Here is a 23,339-nt window from a genome sequence, read left to right as displayed (position 1 = left end):
TGCTGAGCACATCTACAGAGGTGCTATATACACCTCTGTTACACAAAAGTTATACATTTCCTAATTACTGCTATTGTTGTGGAAATACTGCTTCAGTCATCGTCTTCAAATATGTAAATTCAAGGGAAATAAATTTATTCCAGACAGTTCCAGATTCAGAATGTGTTATTCCTCCCAGAACAATGACACCGAGGACATCATTTTTCCTTTGAGGCTTTTACCTATCCTGCTGCTGAGCCATTTATGTGCCCTCTTTTTTTTTTTTTTTTTTTTTTGAGATGGAATCTTGCTCTGTCGCCCAGGCTACAGTGCGGTGGTGCAATCTCCGCTCACTGCAAGCTCCACCTCCCGGGTTCAAGCAATTCTTCTGCCTCAGCCTCCCGAGTAGCTGGGACTACAGGTGCATGCCACCACGCCCGGCTAATTTTTTGTATTTTTAATAGTGACGGGGTTTGACCGTGTTAGCCAGGATGGTCTAAATCTCCTGACCTCGTAACCCGCCCACCTCGGCCTCCCACAGTGCTGGGATTACAGGCGTGAGCCACCATGCCCAGCCCCTTTGTTTTTTTATTATTTTAAGTTCTGGGATACATGTGCAGAACGTGCAGGTTTGTTACATAGGCATACATGTGCCATGATGGTTTGCTGCACCTATCAACCCACCATCTAGGTTTTATGCTGCACATGCATTAGGTGTTTGTCCTAATGCTCTCCCTCCCTGTGCCCCCACCCCTCGACATGCCCCAGTGTGTGATGTTCCCCTCTGTGTCCATGTGTTCTCATTGTTCGACTACCACTTATAAGTGAGAATATGCAGTATTTGGTTTTCTGTTCCTGAGTTTGCTGAGAACGATGGCTTCCAGCTTCATCCATGTCCCTGCAAAGGACATGAACTCATTCTTTTTTATGGCTGCATAGTATTCCATGGGTTGTATGTGCCACATTTTCTTTATCCAGTCTACCATTGATGGGCATTTGGGTTGATTCCAAGTCTTTGCTTTGTAAATAGTGCTGCAATAAACATATGTGTGCATGTGTCGTTATAGTAGAATGACTTATAGTCCTTTGGGTACATACCCAGTAATGGGACTGCTGGGCCAAATGGTATTTCTGGTTGTAGATCCTTGAGGAATCACCACACTGTCTTCCACAATGGTTGAAGTAATTTACACTCCCACCAACAGTGTAAAAGTTTTCCTGTTTCTCCACAGCCTTGCCAGCATCTGTTGTTTCCTGACTTTTTAATAATCCCATTGTGACTGGCATGAGATACTTTCTTGTATGACTCTCTACAATGTACTCTTTATTAAGCACTTTGCTACTGAAATGCCGCCTCTTGCCTTTTTAAATTATCTAAATATATTGTTATGGTGTCAATGTTTTTCTATCAATTTTCTCTCCTATCCCATACCCACCTTTGGTTCATTTGAAACGACTTGAGAAATGTCTTACTACTGACACTGCTGCATGTAGCTCTTGCTTATTTACCCATCTGGGGAAACAGGATGTATTTCCTTTTTTAGAAAAGCCAATTTACAGATTACACTAAAATACTCCTCCTTTTGCATCACTCAGCTTTTTAACTTGGTAAGTTTTAAGAAATTTCAACAGCAAAGTTGTTATTCAAGGGGCATGATGGACTACAAGTGCCTTGAGTTACGTATATCTGCCCTAGATGTAAACTTCATTGTTTTTTGTTGGATGATATTTTAAAAGGATATAAAATAAATTGGTCTAAAGACAGAAGGGAGGGAGGGAGGGAGGGAGGGAGGAAAGAAGGGAAGGAAGGAAGGAGGGAGAGAGGGAGGAAGGAAGGAAGGAAGGAAGGAAGGAAGGAAGGAAGGAAGGAAGGAAAGAAACTAGAATAGGAAGTTCCTGTTGGAGAGAGAAGATGGAAACCTTATTGACAGTGGAATAATGCTTTCAACATGGAGAGGAAATTTTCAATCCTATACCCAACGAAATTATCAGTTAAGGTCTCCAATTATTTCCCATTTATCCCTTCTCAGTAAAGTACTGCAGAATGTATTCTATCAAGGAGAAGTAATAATCCAAGTAAGAAAAAGACATGGGATACAGAAAACAGGAGATCCAACACATGATGAAGGTAAAGGGAAGTCTCAGGATGAGACCCTGCACCAAGGAAAGGAGGGCAAATGATCTGGTTTTAGGAGAGATTTTTTTCCAGATGAAATTGTTAGAATTCTTGTCATCTGGAAAGTCGAGAGAGATTTAAGCAATTAGTTGCAGAGCCTGCGGTAGAATTAGCGGTAAGTGCATAGAAAACCAAGCAAATGAAAGAAAGACTAATTATTAGTTCCAGTGGTTTAAAAATGCAGAAGAAAATGAATCATTGTTTTCCCACTACATTTCAGCTCTGAATAGCAGTTATTATAATGTAAAGACTTATTGATCTAACTATGCATTTATATTGAGAGGATGAGAAGTGTCCCTGTGTACACTGAAAAGTTGATAAAATTAAGAAGCAGGGATACAAGCATGTTATTTAGATACAAGAGGGTAAATACCAAAATAATCAACTAAGAGTTAAAAGTGGTTGCCTCTGAGGCAGAGGAAATGGGGAGGATGAAGGCAGTGGACAGCTGTTTTTCAGAGACTTTGTATAACAGCTGCCTTTAAACCTGTGCTTTTCAAACCATGACTTACAATCTCTCTGGAGTGATGCTGTCCAACATGGACATAAAAATAAAAATTCAGATCCTCAGTCATACTAACCACATTTTATTTTTTAAAAGATCTTTTAAACTTTTGTTATTTTATTTATTTTTATTTATTTTTTTAGAGCTGGGGTCCCACTATGTTGACCAAGGGGTCCCACTATGTTGACCAGGCTTGTCTCAAACTCTTGGCCTCAAGTGATCCTCCCATCTTGGCCTTCCAAAGTGCTGGGATTGCAAGTGCGAGCCACCGGGCCTGGCAAACAATAACCACATTTTAAATGATCCACGGCCACATGCACTACAGTGGATAGTGCCGATACTGAATCTTTTCAACTTCACAGAAAGTTCTACTGAGCAGCACTATTTTACAGGGTAATTAAATCAATTTAGTGAGTCACAGCCAACATTTAAGTAAATGAAATAGAATAAAACACCAGTGTGCACCTCATTAGTATTGTTTTTTCACAAAATATTTTCATAAAATATGTGTGCACAGCATTGTGGATCACAATAAAAAGAAGTTTGGAAGCACTCCTTTACATTATGTGTGCAAAACCCTGATTAAAATTTTAAAAAACATAAGGGTCAGGCTCTGTGGCTCACATCTGTAATCCCAGCGCTTTGGGTGGCTGAGGTGGGAGGATTGCTTGATGCCAGGAGTTCAAGACCAGCCTGGGCAACATAGCGAGACCCCATCTCTAAAAAAAAAAAAAAAAAAAAAATTGATTAGCTGGGCATGCTGGTGCGTGCCTGTAGTCCCAGCTACTTCGGCGGCTAAAGTGAGAGGATTGCTTGAGCCCAGGAGAGTTCAAGGCTGCAGTGAGCTATGATGGAGCCACTGTACTCCAGCCTGGGTGACAGAGTGAGACCCTATCTCAAGACAAAAATACATAAATAATTAAAAAATAAGAGTCACAGACTCCTTATACCTAGTAGAATCCTCAACTTCTTGTGATCCATAGTCTCATAGCCCTATAGGAAACTCAGAACCTAGGGCATCATTTAAGAAAAATAAAGCTTGGAACAGTAAGATCACAATACTAAAGCTAGACATGATGGACCGTAAGGACTATTGTGTTCCCTATTTCTTCTGTCATTTGTGTTTCCCTTTTTGCAAAAGGCATCATTTTTGAAGTGTGTGTGTGTGTGTGTGTGTGTGTGTGTGTGTGTGTGTGTGTGTTTTAATGGGAAGAAGAAACTAAGGCTAAGGCTAAGGTTATGAGATTGGCCCATGGTTACAAAGCTGGTGTCAATAAACCCAGGTCTCCTGACCTCTAGATCTAGAACTTTTTTCACAAAATCTTCAGGGGCAGTCAGTTCTTGAAGGCCCTGAGTATGCTAGTCAATACTTTAAACAACCTGACTGATGAATAGTGTCTAGATACAATAATAATTATGATAACAATAGCTAGCATAAGCTATTTTCCTAAACACTTTACATTTTAACTCTCACAACAATCCTATTAGGCAGATCCTATCAACCCAATTTTTCCAGATGAAGAAATGCAGCTCCAAAATGTTAATCAATTTGCCAAAAACTACAGTGGCAAAGCCAGGAAATAGAGCTCTTAATGCCATTTTATACATACCCTCATATAACTCAAATTAATTTCTCTCTAAAATATTAATTACCCTAAAAGTAGCAGTTATAATTTGGTAGCACCTACTGATAATCCATGTTTTGTCCCAAAGTATCAGTGTTACAAAGGGGTTTTACTCTACTGGCTGGATCAAAGTAACAGTTTGGGATTCAAATACTCTGAACTAAAGGATGGGACTATACAAGCCTGTTTAACTGCTTAATGCAATTCCACAAACTTGGAGATGAGTATTTTAAAAATATGTGTTTAAAACGTTGGCTAATAATCTTCAGACTTGGGAGATTTTCTCTCAATGCATAATGAAGTACAAATTGGCTTGATAACATGGGTGAATTTATTTCTTAAGATTTGAGTGCAAACTTAAAAACAAGAACAAAGCTTTTCATCAAGAATAAACACAAAATCTCAACAATTCTGCAATCGTGCATTTTAACAGAAAGTACAAATATGAATACATTATAATTTGCAACTGCATTTAAAAATTAAAATATTTCTCTCCAAATCTAAAACACCACACAATCTTTATCTGTTCTCATCTTGTTACCTTAGAAACATTTGTCATATGCTATCAGGAAAATATAGGCAAGAATCACTAACCAGTTATTCATGATCAAAGAAACATGAATCTCCTTAACTGTGACTTTTTGAATCATGTATCTATATTTCTGAAATATCACACAATTATACCTCCACTCTAGAGAAAAAAAGAATAAATACAAATATCAAGGAGGCAGGAACATTTAAAGCAAAAGTCACAAGTGTTTGACTTAGAAATGTCCATATTGTAGTAAATTTTTAAAGTACAACTTTATTTGATGGCTGACATGTATAATAATTGTGAGCAATTTAAACAGTATAAAAATGTGAGATCAAAATCTTTAGTCTTAAATACTTGAAAAGTCACTATGAATATGGAAAGATTTGCTTACATAAACATGTATATTTTTAGATGGAAAATCAAGGGGTAGTGGCCTCTCCCTGGTCCCTTAACAATGTTTGGATTTTTGCAAAGAATTAGCAGCACCCAACCTTAAGTGTTAATGATGTGTTTCTACAGGACCTATATAACAGATCAGTTGGCAGTGTTCCAGCTTTTGGGAGTCGGGGGCGGATCGGGGGTGCAAATATCTGAGAGAAGACAGTGCATGCACTCACACATTTAAAATCACCATTCTAAATGGGAAAAAAAAATCACATATTGGAAAAGTCTAAGAAACTCATTCTTAATGGGTAAACAGCAGGGCAGGAATAAAAGCTGAATAGTAGTCTACTTGATAATAATGGTTTTACACTCTTCAAAGGCAAGTTGGGAAGAATGAGAATACTCACATACACATAACTCCAGGGAAAACTTGCCTAAAATTTTACCTTGCAAAACACTGAACAGAAATCTTTACAAAAACCTTCATACTTAATACTTGATTTTTCCCTTATTACCACCATATGCATAACATTTAAGTATTTTCTTTATAAATATTTTAGAGCAAAAAGAATTTATTTTGTTGCAATGGTGGCCCACATCTGTACATAACAACATAAGCAACTCACACACACACACACACATATATATATGTATATAGGCATATATATATAAAATGATTAAGAAAAAGTGCAAAGAGTAACAGTATTAAGATTTTTTGTGTTTTACAGTAACTGTGGTTCAAGTGTGAATATTTATCAGGGATATATAATCCCAGGTTTTAATTAAAGATTCAAAAAGAAACCACACTCCCAAGTTACTGCACAAACATCAGTCCCTTATCAAGTAACTCTGCCCTTCTCCCAAATCTAGTATTTCCAGTTTCTAAGCTCTTCCCAAACAGGAAAAAATGGTAACAGTGTTTTCTTCCCTTTAACTTCCCAAAACTCATCCAAGTTAATAACCTGTAAGTTCGAGCAAGATATTGGGGAAGTCATTCGTTATAACCCGCTTTGCTAAAATTAAAGCAAAATGAAAGGCTTCCTGAAATGCAAACTACTGATCAAGAATCAAATCAGCAACAGCAAACAGACCTTAAATTACAAATGTAATTTACTACATGTACATTTTAAAATCAATCCCTGTTATCAAAGATAAATTCAGAGTTTAAATCTCTTTCCCAGGTTCAGTGCTGTGCAAGGCTTCTAATTCCAAATACTTACGATTTTATCATCTTTTCTAAGAGAAAATGTTTTCCTGTTAACTTTTTACCTTCCTGTCATTTTGCTCTTGGTCTCAGCTTTTCAGTTTGAATAAACACAGAAAGGCAATTTTCAGCATTTCAAAAAATGTACTTTCCTCTTAAGTCATTCAAATAATTACAGTTATTTTTAGATCTCAAAGTTTCAAAAAAGCAGCTCAATTTCCCTTTAAATATATTACTAGATATTTTTTGGTGTTGTATATGTTGTTTTATTCTTTAGGCACTGTAATTATTCACAACATTACAATGACTCTATATCTAACCTATGCAACAATTATAATCTTAATACCTTCTAAGGTATTATTTGATTTTGTGTATTATATTACTATTGAATTTTTCCTTCAAGATAAATGGTTGGAAGAGATTTTTAAAGCCCTGCAGCACTTTTGCTTTGAGTAGTGTTAATACATATTTTCTGTCATGCTTAATATTTAAACTTCTTCTGAAATAGGAAGACAAGAGGCATTGGAAGCTGCAAATTTCCTCAAACTACATTCTACTCCAACTCCGATTTATTTTGTTCAACATTAAATATTTTTCTTTACAAAAACAAGTATATCTTAGGCTAATTTTTAAAAACAGAATTTCTGCTCTATAATAACACAGCTAAAGGGAAATAACTTTTCAATTTCAGCTGCACTAGAACTATGCAAAACTAAGTTAAAGTAAACTGGACAACAAATTTAATAACTTTTGGTTTTGTTTTCTTTTTACTGTATCTTTAGAATGATATACCTTACATTCTAACAGCTCAACAAAGGCTTAATATTCTAGAAGTGAAAAACCACCAGGCTACCTCCTGCACAACTGTCAATAAGAGAGCATTTTATTTGCCCCCATACATTCGTTCAATGTCTTTGAGGTAATGGTTCTTCAGCTCCTTCCTTTTCAGTTTGAAAGCATCAGTTACCAAACCAGTTTCAGGGGTCCATGGCTCTGGGCTTAATCGAACCTTGATTGGAATTTCAAATCGCTCCAATTTCACTGAAATTAGAAGGGAAAAGATGGGAGAAAAGGAGAGGGGGGAAAGAGAGGAGAAAGGAGTGGGGACAGGGAAAGAAGGGGAAGGAGAAGCAATTAATAAAATATGAGTTTTTCAGGATTTACCTAGATGATTCAGGTGCTGAATCACCAATCACCACAAACTTATTTAATGGTATACTAGATAGTTTACTAATGCTACCTCTACCTTACAATTTCATTTCATATTTCTCAACGTATACATAAGTTGTTTCAGTTGGATAGTTTTAGTCTATGTGGTTTTCAATATACATGCATATACACATTATACTCACACACACACACACACACACACACACACAAACACACACATCTTCCTCTTCAGAGACTTTATATTTGCCTGAGATGGTGGTCTTTCTCAATACAGTTGTATGTCACTTCCATACTTTATCTGTACGTCTGCTCAAATGCCACCTCCCCAAAGAGGACTTCCCTGATCACTCATAACAAAAGAGAAGTACCTTTGTCTCTCTATATCTTCTTAACACTATGCTTTGTTCAAAGTAGTTATCACCACCCAACATATTATATATTTGTCTCACCATGGAGCTAAAATGTAAGCTCCATAAAAGCAAGGTCTTTGATTTTTTCACTGCCATCCATAGGGTTGAGAGCCCTCCATAAATACATACAAGTTTATTTATTCATTCTACAGAAAACTCTCTAGACAAATATTCTTTATAAACTTTAGTATATAGTCAAATACAGATAAAAAAGGGGATTGTGAATTTCATATCTTTAAATGGTATAAAAACTGATGCAATGAATATTGTATTTGAGTTAGACAACCTAATACATATTGGAAAAAATATAAGGAAGGACATAAAGATAATTAATATAGTATTAATACTTTCAAATTCCATAAATTATATGCCATTAAGTTATTTATTATGACTACAAGGGTAATTCTTTAAATTATGGAGCCCTATTAACAGTAATGTTAATCAATAGATGAGCCTTATTTTATGTGATTATTTAAAACAGCAATTGCCAAGAAGCAAACATTGGCACATTTTTAAAAACTACTAAAAAATAGCCTAGATGACTTTAGAAATGATTTGGTTTCAGTGGCAAGCACAAAGAACTCACATTCACCGAAGTTCTTTTCTAGTACTAGTCTATGTTTTATGAAAGTTTGGTTGAACTAGTGAGTTTCTCACTAAAATGACAGAAAAATATAAAGTTGAGTATGAAAATATCTTTTAAATCTAACTTAGAACCAACTTCCTACAAATAATGCCTGAAGAGGTCATAAAGGAACATAAAACTTGCTTGAATTAACCAGGTCTACTCTGTTAATAAAGTACAGCTCAATTACACAGAGGTTCATAAAATAAGCCTATCTGCTCCCAAGGTCGCAATTGGAACTCAAGTAAACAGTTAAATTCTCAGGTACAGATTTGGCCCCCCAATTTTTTATTTCATTTTCCTTTTCTTACATACATAGGTGCTAGTCCAGAAACACTGACAACATTGGGACAAGGCAAGCACATTATTTCAGTTGCACACAAGCAAATGAAAGCAGGCTGAAAAAACGATCTTTCCATTTAGTTAAATCCCTGCTTTAAAGCCAAAGAAATAAAGACAGCTATAGAGGTTTCATCTTGAAAACTCCTAAACATTATCGAATACCCCAAGCCATAGGAAGCAATGGGCTATCACAGTTTCCCGTAAATAGAATAAATTGCCAACAAGTGAGAAAGGTTAGGGGAAGGAAAAACAAACAAAACCAACAAAAATGTGGCATTTTTATCTGAATTAACTACAACATTATGAAACGTGACCTGCAGGTGGCAGCAAACACCGACTTTCATAGCCATTGGCAGTCGCTCAAATCACCCAAAAACAAGTATTTTGCATTCTTATGATACTATGTATACCTCACACAATTATACTTAAAATATGAAGAGGCCTGCTATGAAAGATGTATAACTTCCGACAGATTTGCTGAATATAATCAAAACTATTTTACACTTTTTTGCATAAGTCTCCGAAATTATAATTTGCAAAATGTTGGCAAGATGAATCCTTTGTGGCACCAAAGGCTTATGATTTACACATTTAGCTCATGATTACCACTCATTATCCAAATCATGAGTTACATGCCTCACTCCAAGCACAGGAAAGTTATGAGGACCTAGTGGGTCCTAGGATTTTATTCTGCCTTCTAACAAAGTGGGATGCAGTTAGACTTCCCCCATTGTTGCTTTTACACATTAAATATGCAATGGAAAATTATTCAAGTCACATTCTAATCCATTAATATATTCAGAGGATGACTAAGAATAACGACAGTGCACCTCTGATGGTTAGCCTTTTGGTTGAAATACTATATATTTCTTGAAATACTATATTTAAAGAAAATACTATATTTGTAATGCTATACTTAAATACTTAAAGAAAATACTATATATTTTGGGGAATACTATATTGAAAGCAAATCAGGCTTTGTATCAAAAAAGGTTCTGGGAGTTTGGTGTCATTAATATGAAAGTGTGTTATATCAATAATATAACAAAACCATCTTGAAGCAGGAAATATTATGTCACACTGTTTTTATAAGTATAAAATAAATAAGCTTTTTCAATCTGATTATGTTAATAGGCAATTGTCATTTAAAACTTGACAGTGTCTAGAATTCAGAAAATTCTTCTTGGGGAGAAATTAGTTTTCAGATAGAAAAACTATTACTATAAACTATATTTTTAAACCCAAGTGGAACCTAAGTAGTTAATATTTTTAATAAACAAAAATAATAGGAGCCCAGAGTTAGGGAAATAGGTATATTCGTGTATCTCTGATCGGAATATAAACCGGTTCAGTTTTCCTGGGGAGAGGCAGCAATTTGGCAATGAGGAAAAAAGTCTTTAAAATATATATTCTCTTTGACTCAGAAATTCTGTTTCTAGGAATTCACACTAAGAAAATAATCACATAAGAAAATAATTGAGTATACAAGATTCGTGTTATATTTGTTTACAGTGATGAGGAAGAAGGTGAAACTCACCTAAAAATCTAATAGGGACTTTAAATAGCTATCTATGTACTGGGACTATTTAGTATTTAAAATGATAGTGTAATTTTCTATTTAGTGACATAGAAAAACTTTGATTATGTTGACAGGTTAAGTATATATACCAAAAGTAATCTCGCCACCCATAGATAAACTACTCTCAAGTGATTTTGACTTCCTTCTTTATAATATCCTGTTGTCCAATATTTTATAATGAGTATAGATAACCTATAATCAGAAAAAAATGATATTTTTATTTGTAAGAGAAAAACAATGGGTTAAAATTAGGTTAAGAGCTTCCAACAGAACATGAAGAATATACAGTTTTTCTCTGTTCTGCCTAAAAAAGAATTTAAATTGTTTAGAATAATTTAAACATGAAAAAGGTATTAATCACCAGGCAAAAAGTGAAACAAGAGAAAAAGGGCACTGAATGAGAAAGTGCAACAAAATCTTAGAAGACAAAAAGCAAAGGAATTTGTGGCAATTAAGTTAAGGCTGAGGGATCCAAAGCAACTACCAACAAAAGAGGTTGCCAACAAGCAGCAAACTGCCCTCACAGTAGAGCCTGGGCAAGTGCCCCCTAAGCCTGTGCCTCTGAAGATAGAGATGAGGGGTAAAGCTGGAAACAGCAGCACCGGGCTCCAGCCTGTTTAGAGAATAGTTCTCCCACACCCTGTGCTGCTCTTCCCAAAGCCGTTTGCAGGCAGGTCTACTTTTTGGAAAAACTGAAGCAGAGACTCAGGACTCAAGGACATTAGGTACAACAGAAGGAGGGAGTAAAGCTGAAAAGAGAAGGATTCAGTGAGGGTGAGACCCACTGCTCTCCCATTCCCCCAATAACTCCTTTACCTCTTTTGGGTACCAGAATTCTGGCAGTCAGGCTAATATTGCCGGGCAAGAGACTGGAGAAATCTCCTTTGGAGAAATAGAATGACTTAAGAGAAAAAGACACTAACATTGGAATGCCTTTTCAGTGAAGCCCAGTAAGCTTTCCAAACAGTTTTTTAGTACCTGGTTCTTAAATACGGACATACAAAGATCAGCAGACACTTGCGACTCAATGACCAAAGCAAGCGTAAAGTGCAACTTGGAGGTAAAAGAGACAATAACAGGAGAGGAAAACTACATTAAAAGGATTCCGTTTAATATCCTCAGAGGAATAAGAGACAATGCATTGACTGCATCCATGAAAGAGCAACAGGGTGCTATTAAAAGGAACACTGAGAGGACAGAAACAAGCTCTTGAAAATTAAAATTCTGATAGTGGAAATTGAAAATTCAGTAGACAGAAGAGATGAGAAAGTTGAGAGACTCTGCCAGAATATAAAACAAGAAGAGAAATAAAAAATTTTTTAAAGGATAATAAAATTAGAGGATGAAAGCTGGAAGTCCAACAGCCATACAAAAGTAGTCCCAGAAACAGACACACAGGGTGGGGGGAGTTATGGGGAAAAAAGCAAATGAACAAACATAAGATAAATTAACATTTCCCAGAACTGAAGGGCAGAGATCTCCATACTGAAAGGGCCCACCCCAAGTATGCACAATGATAAATGATCAAAGACCCACACCAAGATACATCATTATGAACTATCAAAACACCAGAAATTAACATAATGACTCTGAAAGCTACAAGAGATAAAATAGATCATACACAAAGGAATGGGAATCAGGATGCAACACTGGAGTTGGAAGACAACAAAGCCAAGTCTGCAAAGTGTTCAGGAAAAATGATTTAGAATTTATCATTCTAAGCTATGCCAAGATACATCTCAAGGGTGAGGACAGAATAAAAACATATTCAGACATGCAAGCACAGTCTCAAGAATGTACTTCCCATGCACCTTTCTCAGGAAGCTGCTGAAGGATGTGCTCTACCCAAACTGGCGAGTAAACCAGGAAAAAGACAGATATGAGATCCAGGAAACAGGATCCAACATAGGAGAGAAGCAAAGGAAATTCCCAGGATGATAGTAAAGGGAAGCCTTGGGGAGCAAATAGTCTAAATTTCAGCACAAGGATAAAGGGCTCTAAGAAGTATGTCTCTGAAAACAAAAATACAGACACACTATCCTTTCCTGTATTAGGGAGAATTTGTACAATTTTATCAGAGTTTGGAGGAAGAGTTAAGAATAGGTATACAAAAAACTAATGAAGAGAGGAAATTTTAAGATCCAGGGAAACACAAAAAATTGTCCAAGAAAGGAAATACAATCATAAAACACTATGTAATTCAGCTGTGAATATTTTCATAGTCATAATGGAAACCTGGGTATAAAATGCGAATTGTACTATATATTGGAAAAGAAAAAGTGTGGTGGGGAAGGGGAGGAGAATGGTAATAAGAAAGCTAAATCATCTTCTATGGTTAGTGGTCCATAAAAGTCTACAACATCATAAATGAAAAATTCAAGAAGGAGCAATATAACCATTTTCTTTAGAAAAATGGAGACGAATGCCAGAAACTTTAAAAAAACAACTAAAGTTGAAGACAGATGAGACTTGGGGAAAAGAGGGATACAATATGGGCTGCTTTTTGTTGCAAGTCCGTAATACTGATATTTTTAAAACGATATATACTTGTTATACTGATAACATTGAAACTTAAAAAAAAAAAAAAATGGAATCCCTTGTTGGGAAAAAGGGGAAAAAAAGCCTACTATTGAACTTGAGCATTAATTTTTAATCTCTTTAATTTTCCAATCAATGTTCCAATAAGTTTTGTCAGTCCTTTCAGCTAATGTCAAACTGTTGATTACTCTCTTTCCTGAAACTCTCTTAGCAGTGCTCTGCATGGGCATTGCTCTCCTGGCATCTTGCCAATCATGCTTCCCACACACATCTCTTTCTTCATCCATTCCTTATATGCTGGTGTTATCCAGAGGCCCATCTGCAGCCTCCTGTTCTCCCTTTACAATCTCGCCCAATGTTGGCCCATCTTCTTTCATGGTTTCAATTATCCTTGAGTCTATAGTATAGTCCAGGCCTCGCCCAATAAAATTTGGACTATACACAACCGCCTGCTGGGCATTTTAACTTTGATTATCCAAAAGATGTTTCAAACTACGTGTGTCCCATACTGACCTCATCATCTTCTTGTATATGCTGGCTCTTCCTCTTGTATTTTCTAGCTCAACCAGTAGTAGTATTTACCTTGTCACTTCAGCTACAAATCTGGGAGCTATCCTAGACTCCTCTTTTCCCTTATCTACATTATCCAATTAATCATTGAAGTGTGCCAATTTTGCTTCATAAACATTTCCTGATTCCCTGCTTCAGGCCCTCATTACTCACCACCCCTCAGTCTAGGTATCTCCTACAGTCCTCTTCAACTGGCCTTCTGCCTCAGTCCAGTCCCCCTCAAATTCATCTTCAGCACGGCCTCCAGAGTGACTGCATCTCTCCAAAATGCAAACCTGACCACATCACTAACCTAGTAAAACCTGCCAATGGCTCCTCACTGCCTACAGGATTACATCCAAATTTCTGAACACAGCATAGAAGGTACTACACAACTTGGCCTCTGCCAACCTCTACAGCCTTACCTCATACTTTGTACTGTACCAGTAACACCAGTCTCCTTGTAGTTCGCTGCACACATCATCCTTTTCATACCTATTTGCCTGTACTCATGTTGCTTCTTGGCCTAGAATGCCCAGCCTAGCTAACTTCTAATTAACCCTTAAGAATAAGCTTAAGTGACATCTCTTCCATGTCCTCCCAAGTAGGTTAGGCACCCCCATCTGTGGTACCATGATTCTCTGTTCATCTCTCTATTGCTGTTAAGATTGTTGTCTCTCTCATGTGCCCCTCTCACCTGATAATGAACTACATGAGAGCAAGAAATGAGTCTTACTACTTTCTGTATTCCTAGTGTGTAACACAATTCCTGGCATATACTATATAAGCAGATTTTCTCCAATTGGTTATTAACGTACCATCTGAGACAGTCCATTTACAGAGCCAAAGTATATACACAAAGCATAATCATGGTTATAACACTATTTACTAAACTTAGAGTTATTAATTTCTGCTTTGCAGACACAAAGTAGATATATATAACAGATCTACCCAAAGATGGACCATTCCAAACACAGGCTAGATGACCACTTTGGGAAAGATGTTGAAACATGCAATAAAGAGCTAGATAGGTTATTTTACCATACGACACTGAAGGATCCTTCCAACATGGAAATCCATTATACATATTTAAGAAACAGGTTTCTTAAAATCCTGTATTTTATTATTAAAGCGAACATCTTGAAAAGCCTAATGCAAAAGACATCATTAGATGACTTTTAGGGACCACACCAGTCTAGCAATTTCTTACTTACTGGCATTTGCAGCTTCTCGAATTTCTTTCAGTATTTCAGCTTCCATAGCAGGATTATTGCAGATATCAACCCAAGTTCCTTCTACCCCTTTCTGTTGTGCCAAGAGTGTCAACCTTTTCTGATTAGGAACCACAAAACTGATCACATAGGACTGGTCACTAAAAAAATAGAAAATAAAATAGAAATGAAAGCATTGAGAAAAGTTATTCATAAATTAGTCAATGAAACAGTACAGTGCAGATAAAGTTTCATTAGGAAATAATAAAACCCATAGTACCAGCATAAAGACAGACATATAGACCAATGGAATAGAGAAAATAGAAGTAAACCCTTGTATCTATGGAGAAATGATCTTCAACAAGGGTGTTAAGATCACTCAATGAGGAAAGGACAGTCTCGTCAACAAATGGTACTGGGAAAACTGGATATCCACATGCAATGAATGAAAGTGAACCTTTACCTTACAACATATACAAAAATTAGCTCAAAATGGATCAAAAATCTAAACATTGAAGAGCTATTAAGTTGGTGCAAAAGTAATTGACATTAATGGCAAAAACTGAAATTACTTTTGCACCAATCTTATAAAACTGCTAGAAAAAAAAAAAACACACAAGAAACATTTTATGAGAATAGATTTGGCAGTATTTCTTGGATGTGACACCAAAAGCAAAGGCAACAAAAGCAAAAACAGATAACTGGGACTGCATCAAAATTTAAAACTTGTGTGTATCAAAAGACTCAATCAGCAGAGTAAAAAGACAATCTATGGAATAGAAAAAAAGATTTGTATATCATATATCTGATAAGGGGTTAATAAACAGAATATATAATTTCCATAATTCAATAACAAAAAACCAAATAGCTCAGTTAAATAATGAACAAAGAACCTGAATAGACATTTCTCCAGAGAAATATATGAATGGCCAACAATCACAGGAAAAGGTGCTCAGTGGCACTAATCATTAGGAAAATACAAATCAAAACCAAAACAAAATATCCCCTCACATCCATGAGGATGACTACTATATAAAACAAACAAGTGCTAATGAAGAAGTGGAGGAACTAGAATGTTTGTGTACTGTTGCAGGAATGTAAAAATGGTGCTGTTGCTATGGAAAACAGTATTGCTGTTCCTTAAAAAATGAAAAATAGAACTGTCATATGATCCAGCAATTCCACATCTAGGTATCTATCCACATAATTGAAAGCAGGATCTCAAAGAAATATTTGCATACCCATTTTCCTAGAAGCATTATTCACAACAGCCAAGAGGGAGTAGCAACCAAAATGTGCACTGACAATGAATATATAAACAAAATACATTATATGGATACAATGGAATATTGTTAAGCCTTTAAGATGAAGGAAATTCTGACATGTACTATAACATGGATAATCCTTGAGGACATTACACTAAGGGAATTGAGCCAATTACAAAAAGACAAAAACTGTATCATTCTACTTATGTGAGATTTCTAGAGAAGTCAAATTCATAGAAACAGAAAGTAGAATGGTGGGTCCCAGGGGAAGGAGGGAGGAGGAATGGGAGTTGTTGTTTAATGGCTACAGAGTTTCCATTTTACAAGAAAAAAAGGTCTGGAGATTGGCTGCACGCCAAGGTAAATATACACAACACTACTGAACTGTACATTTAGAAACAGTTAAGATGGTAAATCTTATGTTATATGCTTTTTACCACAATTACAATTTTTAAAAAAGAATAAAATCCATAAAAATAAGACATATCAACATATAAAGAAAATGGCTCAGTCTCTTAGGCTTTTGATTTAGAAAAACTTGGGGTCAAAATCCATCTCAACATGTAGTAGTTGTGTTACTTTTTTTGGGAAAATTACTTCTGCTAAGTCTCAGTTGTCATGGATGTTAAATGAAATAATCTGTCGCACAGCTAAGTATTTAGCAAGATGCAGGTGTCCAAAAAAATAGTTAACATGTCTGAGTTATCTCAAATGATCTTCGAGCTATTGAATTCAATAACTTTCATAAATGTACAATTCCCCAGATCTGATGAAAATTCTAAGAGGAGTCTATGTTACCCTTATGATAATACATAATCACATTATTTTCTAAATATCTTTTGACTTATGAAACAAAAAATACAACTTTGGAAAGTTACCTTTTGGCAAAAGCGCAGATGTTATCAATAAGTGGACAGTTCTTCAGTGCAGCTTCTACTTTCCCAAGAGATACATATTCTCCTGCTTGTAACTTCACTAGATCTTTCTTACGATCTGTTAAGTCATAAAGAATGTTAAGTCAGCCATAGTTTGTTTTACTAAGGTATATGCAATTCTGACTGTCTTCTTTGAATATCATTGCCTTAATTGTTATTTACAAAATTACTTCTTCTAAAATTATTATTAGGTTGGTGCAAAAGTAATTGTGGTTTTTGCCATTACTTTTAAAATGGCAAAAACTGCATATATATAATTAATGCTTGCCCATACACACCAGTTAAAAAGAAAATGCCTAGTTAAATAAGTATTGGCTAAAAGTTACACCTCATACCCAAAGCTTTAGCATCTCATTATAATCTTAAATATTATAATCAATTTAATAGAAGGAACTAGGACTTTGGAACATTCGATTTGAATGGTAACTCTGCCTGATACTAGCTAAGTGATCCTGGGCATGTCAGTTAACCTCCTAATCCTCAAGTTTTATCAGAATAATGATGCCTACCTCATACAGATATATCCCACAATGTCTGGCATATAGAACACATTTAACACATGTTAATTCTCTTTTTCCACTTTTGATATTATCTTGTTAAAATGACAGTTCTCTAAGAAAGTGCTAGTACAGGATGGCACAGCTTGAATAATCATCACATGGCCTTGGAACCTTCGTGTGAGTGCTGGTTTGCCTACCCATAGCCTGAGAACCCAGTCTACAGAAATAACCTTTGATTCCAGTGCAATTAAGGAACAAGGGGAAAATAAGCTTATTGTTTCTCAACTGAACCATGGTTCCTGGGAATTTCCCCAGCAGATCAAATTTCTAGATGAAGAACCAATTTTCCCAGGAAATCTCTAACTATATTCAGGTCAGATATCATGAGGTCCAGCGACGGATTGAAATCAGTCACTGGATATAGGTGAGGAAACTCTATGTCTTAAAAAAGACCTGACTGGGATCCTGCTGAGTGGTCCTCATCAGCAAGTTTTAACTTCCGCCTCATCCAAGTGAACAGCACATTCAGCCCATTTTGGAGTCATTTTTTGAACATAAAGGTTCACTTCAGTAGACTCAATAAGGACAATGCCAAAGTAACTGACATTCTCAGAACCGACTAGTGCTAAGGATTGATACTAATTTTCTAAGGTTCAGGCCTAGTTAGACCCATATAAATAGCCAACAGTAAAAAAAAAAAAAAAAATATGAGCCCATGCTGCCCCATGGGTGGAGAGGTAAAGGGTGAGGAAGGCCTAGCATAGAGTATGTTACAGGAAATAGTTACATAAAATCACATGTGGTTGACCAAGAAAGACCTCCTCTGAGCTTTTTTTGTTTTCTCTTTGCCAATTTGCTATTTCCCTGTCCATTCTCTCTACACTCAATGTTGCTGTGGCTAGTGCTGCTAGTACTTACACTAAGGTTCAGGCTCTATTTAGAATATTTTACATATATCAACTCATTTAATCTTAACAGCCTTATAAGGTTGGTATTGTCCCTGTTTTGCTGATGGAGAAGCTCATACGTAAGTTAAATAACTTGTCCAGAGTTTGAACTAATGGAACCACCAACTTTATTAATGACTGATCAATACTACCTTTCATATATATTGAAGTTATAAAACTAAAGAAAACCATAAAAAGAAAACATTCTGACCTATAATCTGTAAACATCCATCGGGATGGAATTCTCCAATATCACCAGTGCAAAACCACCTTTGTCCATTTTCATCCACAGAATAATCCTCTGCTGTTTTCTCTTCATTTTTAAAATATCCCATGGAGATGTTCTGTCCACCAATTACGATTTCACCTCTGGGGTTTGGCTTGTCATTAATTGTATAACCGCCTGGAAATCATAAAAGTAAATTAGTTACTGTTCTACAACAAATTTCATTAACTCTTAAAGCTTGTATATTAGTATTTTTCTGCTGATCAAATTTTATACCACTTTATGAGAGAACATTAGTTTATATTTACTAAGATTTACATGAGGATACTGGGTGACTGTGATTTTAAAAACACCAAGAAAGGCTCAATAATAATCACTACCAATAATCACCCATCTCAAACCTTCCCATACCATAACATTTCACACTGAGAACACCATTAGAGCTTAGTGTTCATAGAGCTCTGTTAAGATAAAATCACCCCCAGGAAGAGTAACACTTGAAGCTATTACAAGTAAATTACTAATATACTGATATCAATGCATTTCAAATTTTTTCTAAGGAGGTTTTAACCAAAAAAAAAACGTGCAGTAAGTACCCAAAAATGGTAGCACCATAAAGTGAGAGGGAAAGGAGGGACTATGGGAAACAGGAAGAAAATTGTATTAATTTTACCTGCGGCCAGTCATGACTTTAAAAGTTCAAACATTAAACTAATTGACAATAACTACTAATATATTTTATCACTACTCATTACCTCTGTATTACTGAAGGAAGCTTACTTTAAGAAAAATATACAAAAATCTAAATTTGTAAACTAAGATATAGATTAGATTTTGTGTCATCAGGGTTCCTTTCAGCTGTTAGCTGCTCTGATAAACTTAAAACTATTCAATATTTCAACATGATAAAACCCATTGTATGTGTAAAAAAAGAAAAACTGAGATCATTCCTATAGTTTAAAGCCAAAGAGACTTCACAGCAAGGAAAACTCCAAATACATGTTCAACAATGGACCTACTCCCCAAAACTGACATTAAGGCCCAGTACCAGGAAATCAGAAAATAAAAATTATAGTAAAACTTGTTAAGGAGATTTTTGCCTTTAAACATTTCTGTGATTCCACTGCCTAACAAATAAAAACTTACCTAATAAAATAATTCTGATGTTGATGTCCAAAACACATACACACACACTATTTTCTTCAGATTTTCATGGTAAAATTGGAATGCCATTACCATGGAAGAAGGGAAGACTAAGTCCTAAGGTGTAAAACTCTTGGGAATGCAACTGGCTTTTTAAAATGTGTTTTTAAAAAACAAATAGTCATTTGCTCATAGAGCACTGACAATAACACACATAATTTAAAAAATGCTTTAGAAACTTAAAGTTTATGTTAGATAAAAACGCATTCATTTTCTTAGGGTTTGTACAACCTAAGGGTTACGTCCTACAAGGTAAATTGTACTTTAAATTTTTAGTCTGTGGTTCCATCCTAAGGTAAATATTCTCTTTTAAAATCTTAAGCATTTTAATTATTATTCCTTTATCTGACATGGCTAGGCTGTTAATTATTTGTTTTATTTAACAATCTACTTTACTGTAGTTACTGTGTATGTTTAGTATCTTTCATTAAGAAGACTGGTTGATATTTGCCTTCAGCTAATTTATAGAAAGGATGATCACCAGTATCTCTAGGTTTCTTCTAAGTGGCTTGTCTCTGCAGGTACATATAAAAATTAAACTATACAAATAGCTGGACAGTTGAGTCTTAACTATGAAAATCTTTTCTGGGGTCAAGATCTAAGAAGTTGGTGTATGTTTGCAACCCATCATTCTATCCCCTAAAAATCTGGGATTTCTTTATCAGCCCAAACATTCTCACTAGTAAAGTCAAGTTTCAAGGATCCTCACCTTCTCCAAACCCAGAAAGCTCCAGTAAGAATTTTTTTTCTCTTTACCTTCAAGTATTGTCAAGCTCAGAATCATTAATCCTAGATTCTAGAGATTTTATTTTCCTCTTGGGAACCTAAAGATATCACTAAGGAAAAAGAATGCATGGGGACAGGCAATAGCAAACCAGCAGAGAATTATTTGCTTCCCCAGTAAAGCTGACAGTAATTTTCAGCATATCACTAGAGCTTTTCATAAAATTCTTACCTTCCTGCCAGTCTTTTAGCTTAATTTCACAGCAAATAAGAGGGGCTCCAACTCTTCCAGTAGTATAGTCAGTTACTGTGAGGGAAAAAGTAACAGAGATATTAACATACCACATTCCAGATTTGTACCAATGTACTGGGAATATTAGAGTTAGAGCCAGAGTCAAAAAAATGACAAAAGGAGGAGTGGAAAGTGTGATCATTTTTCAGTATTTCAACTCCATTTCAATAGTGTGATGGATTCCATTGTTGTTACATCATTTTTGCTTTTCATGGTTATATTTTATGTAATTAAATACAAAAATCTGTTAAAGGAGGAGAGATGGCTCCACCGTTATCTACCTAAGATTGTCATAACATAGATTTTAATCGGAATTCCTGCTCTACCACTCACTGGCTGTGTAACATGGACAAGTAACTTAGCCTCTCTAAGCCTCCACTTCCTCATCTATGAAATGGAGATAGTAACAAAAGCTAATTCATACAGGGATGTGCTGTGAGGATTAAATGAGATGATACATGGACAATGCTTAACACTTCTTGGCACAAGCTAATCCTTCAAAAGATGCTAGCTGTTGTTATCAAACATCATGATGATGATGATATCCCTTTGTAATTTGTGATTATTGCTAGCAATAAAAAAATAATTATGGACAGCCTATTATGTAAACAGCATTATATTAACTGTTGTGAAGAAAACACAGGAGAGATAAGAAGACCCTGCACTCAATGACCTTAGGAATGAACTGGGAAGAAATGCATGTGAAACAATTCAGAGAACATTTAAATACTAAACTGCATGGCACTGAAGGTGAGCACAATAGCAGCTTAGAGACTCAAACAATCAATGTAAAATGAAGTAGTTGGGAAAGACATTATTGAAAAGTGGGCATTAAAAGATGGTTGTGATTAATTAGCAAAAAGGACATTCCAAGAGAAGGGAAAAGAAAATACAGAGCGGTGAGACCAAGAATGCCTTCATGAGAAACAGTAAGAAGACTGGCTGGTCTGGAGAGAAGAGCCAGGCATGTTTATATGTGGGGAATAACGAAAAATGATGTTGGATAAGTACACTGGCGTCAGATTAAAGATGTCCTGAAAGCTAGGTAAAGAGGTGTTTAGATTTGATACATCAGGTATCAAGCAGTGGGTGAGGTGGATGTATCTAATAGAAGGATACAGGATACATTAGAAGTGATGTAATGTAGGCAGACACAGCTGTTAAAAGGCTGTTAGGTCAGGCCAGGCACAGTGGCTCATGCCTGTAATCCTAGTACTCTGGGAAGCTGAGGTGGGTGGATCACCTGAGGTCAGGAGTTCGAGACCAGCCTGGCCAACATGGTGAAACCCCGCCTCTACTAAAAATACAAAACTTAGCTGGGTGTGGTGGCGCACGCCTGTAGTCCCAGCTACTCAGGAGGCTAAGGGAAGAGAATTGCTTGAACCTGGGAGGCGGAGGTTGCAGTGAGCTGAGATTGTGCCACTGCACTCCAGCCTGGGTGACAGAGCAAGACTCTGTCTCCAAAAAAAAAAAAGGGTTTTAGGTCAGAGCAGAATGGAGCAATAAAATGTTGGACAACAAAGGTGGTATGGAGGGAAAGGAGAAACCTAATGAAGGAATGATCTGATGACTTTTAAAATAAGCAATCAGATGACTTCAGAGCTGATATCTGGAATGACCTTAAGGATGGTGATACCACTCACACAAACAATTTGTCAATAGAGAGACAGTTTAGAATAATGGCATTGATTTTGGACACAATGAGTTTAAAGCGAAAATAAGATTATCCAAAAATACAATTTCTATACCCCAGTGTTTCTCAACCTAAAGTGATTTTGCCCCCCAGGGGATATCTGGCAATGTTTGGGGATACGTTTCATTGTCACAGCTGGGGTGAGCCCATAAATATCTGCTTTGGCAACTAAATATCCTGCAATGCATACAAGAGTCCTCAACAACAAAGAATCAGCGGATTCAAAATCTGAACATTGTCAAGGTTGGGAAAATTCGCTTTAGGCTGTTGAAAAATAACAAACGGGAAAGCAAAGAAGTCAGGACAGGAACACAGATTTAAGGGGGAGCATAAAAGTGATACTTCATTTTTAATAGTACGGTTCTCCAAAGAAGCAATCATTTAGAGAAAGAAGACTAAAGGACCAGGGTGACAGGATTTTGAGGATTGACTATGTGGCATAAATATTTATAAGGCGACTGGGCATGGTAGCTCACCACCTGTAATCCCAGCACTTTGGGAGGCTGAGGCGGGCAGATCAACTGAGGTCAGGAGTTCGAGACCAGCCTGGTCAACATGGTGAAACCACGTCTAAAAATACAAAAATTAGCCGGGCATGGTGGCACACGCCTGTAATCCCAGCTACTTGGGAGGCTGAGGCAGGAGAATTGTTTGAACCCAGGAGGTGGAGGTTGCAGTGAGCCAAGATCATGCCATTGCACTCCAGCCTAGGCAACAAGAGTG

The 23,339-nt window shown here is 36.2% G+C and overlaps 1 protein-coding gene across 6 annotated transcripts in view; it reads right to left on the bottom strand.

The window, feature by feature from the left end:
- Positions 1-4,598: 4,598 nt before the first annotated feature.
- Positions 4,599-23,339, bottom strand: part of ACSL4 (acyl-CoA synthetase long chain family member 4) — an 87,701-nt gene continuing 68,960 nt past the window's right edge. For 5 of the 6 annotated variants that reach the window (XM_023202983.2, XM_023202981.2, XM_023202980.2 and 2 more), the window contains 5 exons: positions 20,864-20,938; positions 18,691-18,882; positions 16,976-17,090; positions 14,836-14,993; positions 4,599-7,449 (listed from right to left, as the gene is read on the bottom strand). In XM_023202983.2, coding sequence (XP_023058751.1) covers positions 7,292-7,449; positions 14,836-14,993; positions 16,976-17,090; positions 18,691-18,882; positions 20,864-20,938 — 698 coding nt within the window. In that variant the 3' untranslated portion in view covers positions 4,599-7,291. The remainder of the gene's footprint in view (positions 7,450-14,835; positions 14,994-16,975; positions 17,091-18,690; positions 18,883-20,863; positions 20,939-23,339) is intronic. The other variant, XM_023202982.2, reaches the window with a different exon arrangement.

The sequence above is a fragment of the Piliocolobus tephrosceles genome, chromosome 12 (assembly GCF_002776525.5).
Source record: "Piliocolobus tephrosceles isolate RC106 chromosome 12, ASM277652v3, whole genome shotgun sequence".
Taxonomy (NCBI): Eukaryota; Metazoa; Chordata; class Mammalia; order Primates; family Cercopithecidae; genus Piliocolobus; species Piliocolobus tephrosceles.
This window is presented reverse-complemented; position numbering and strand designations above follow the sequence as displayed.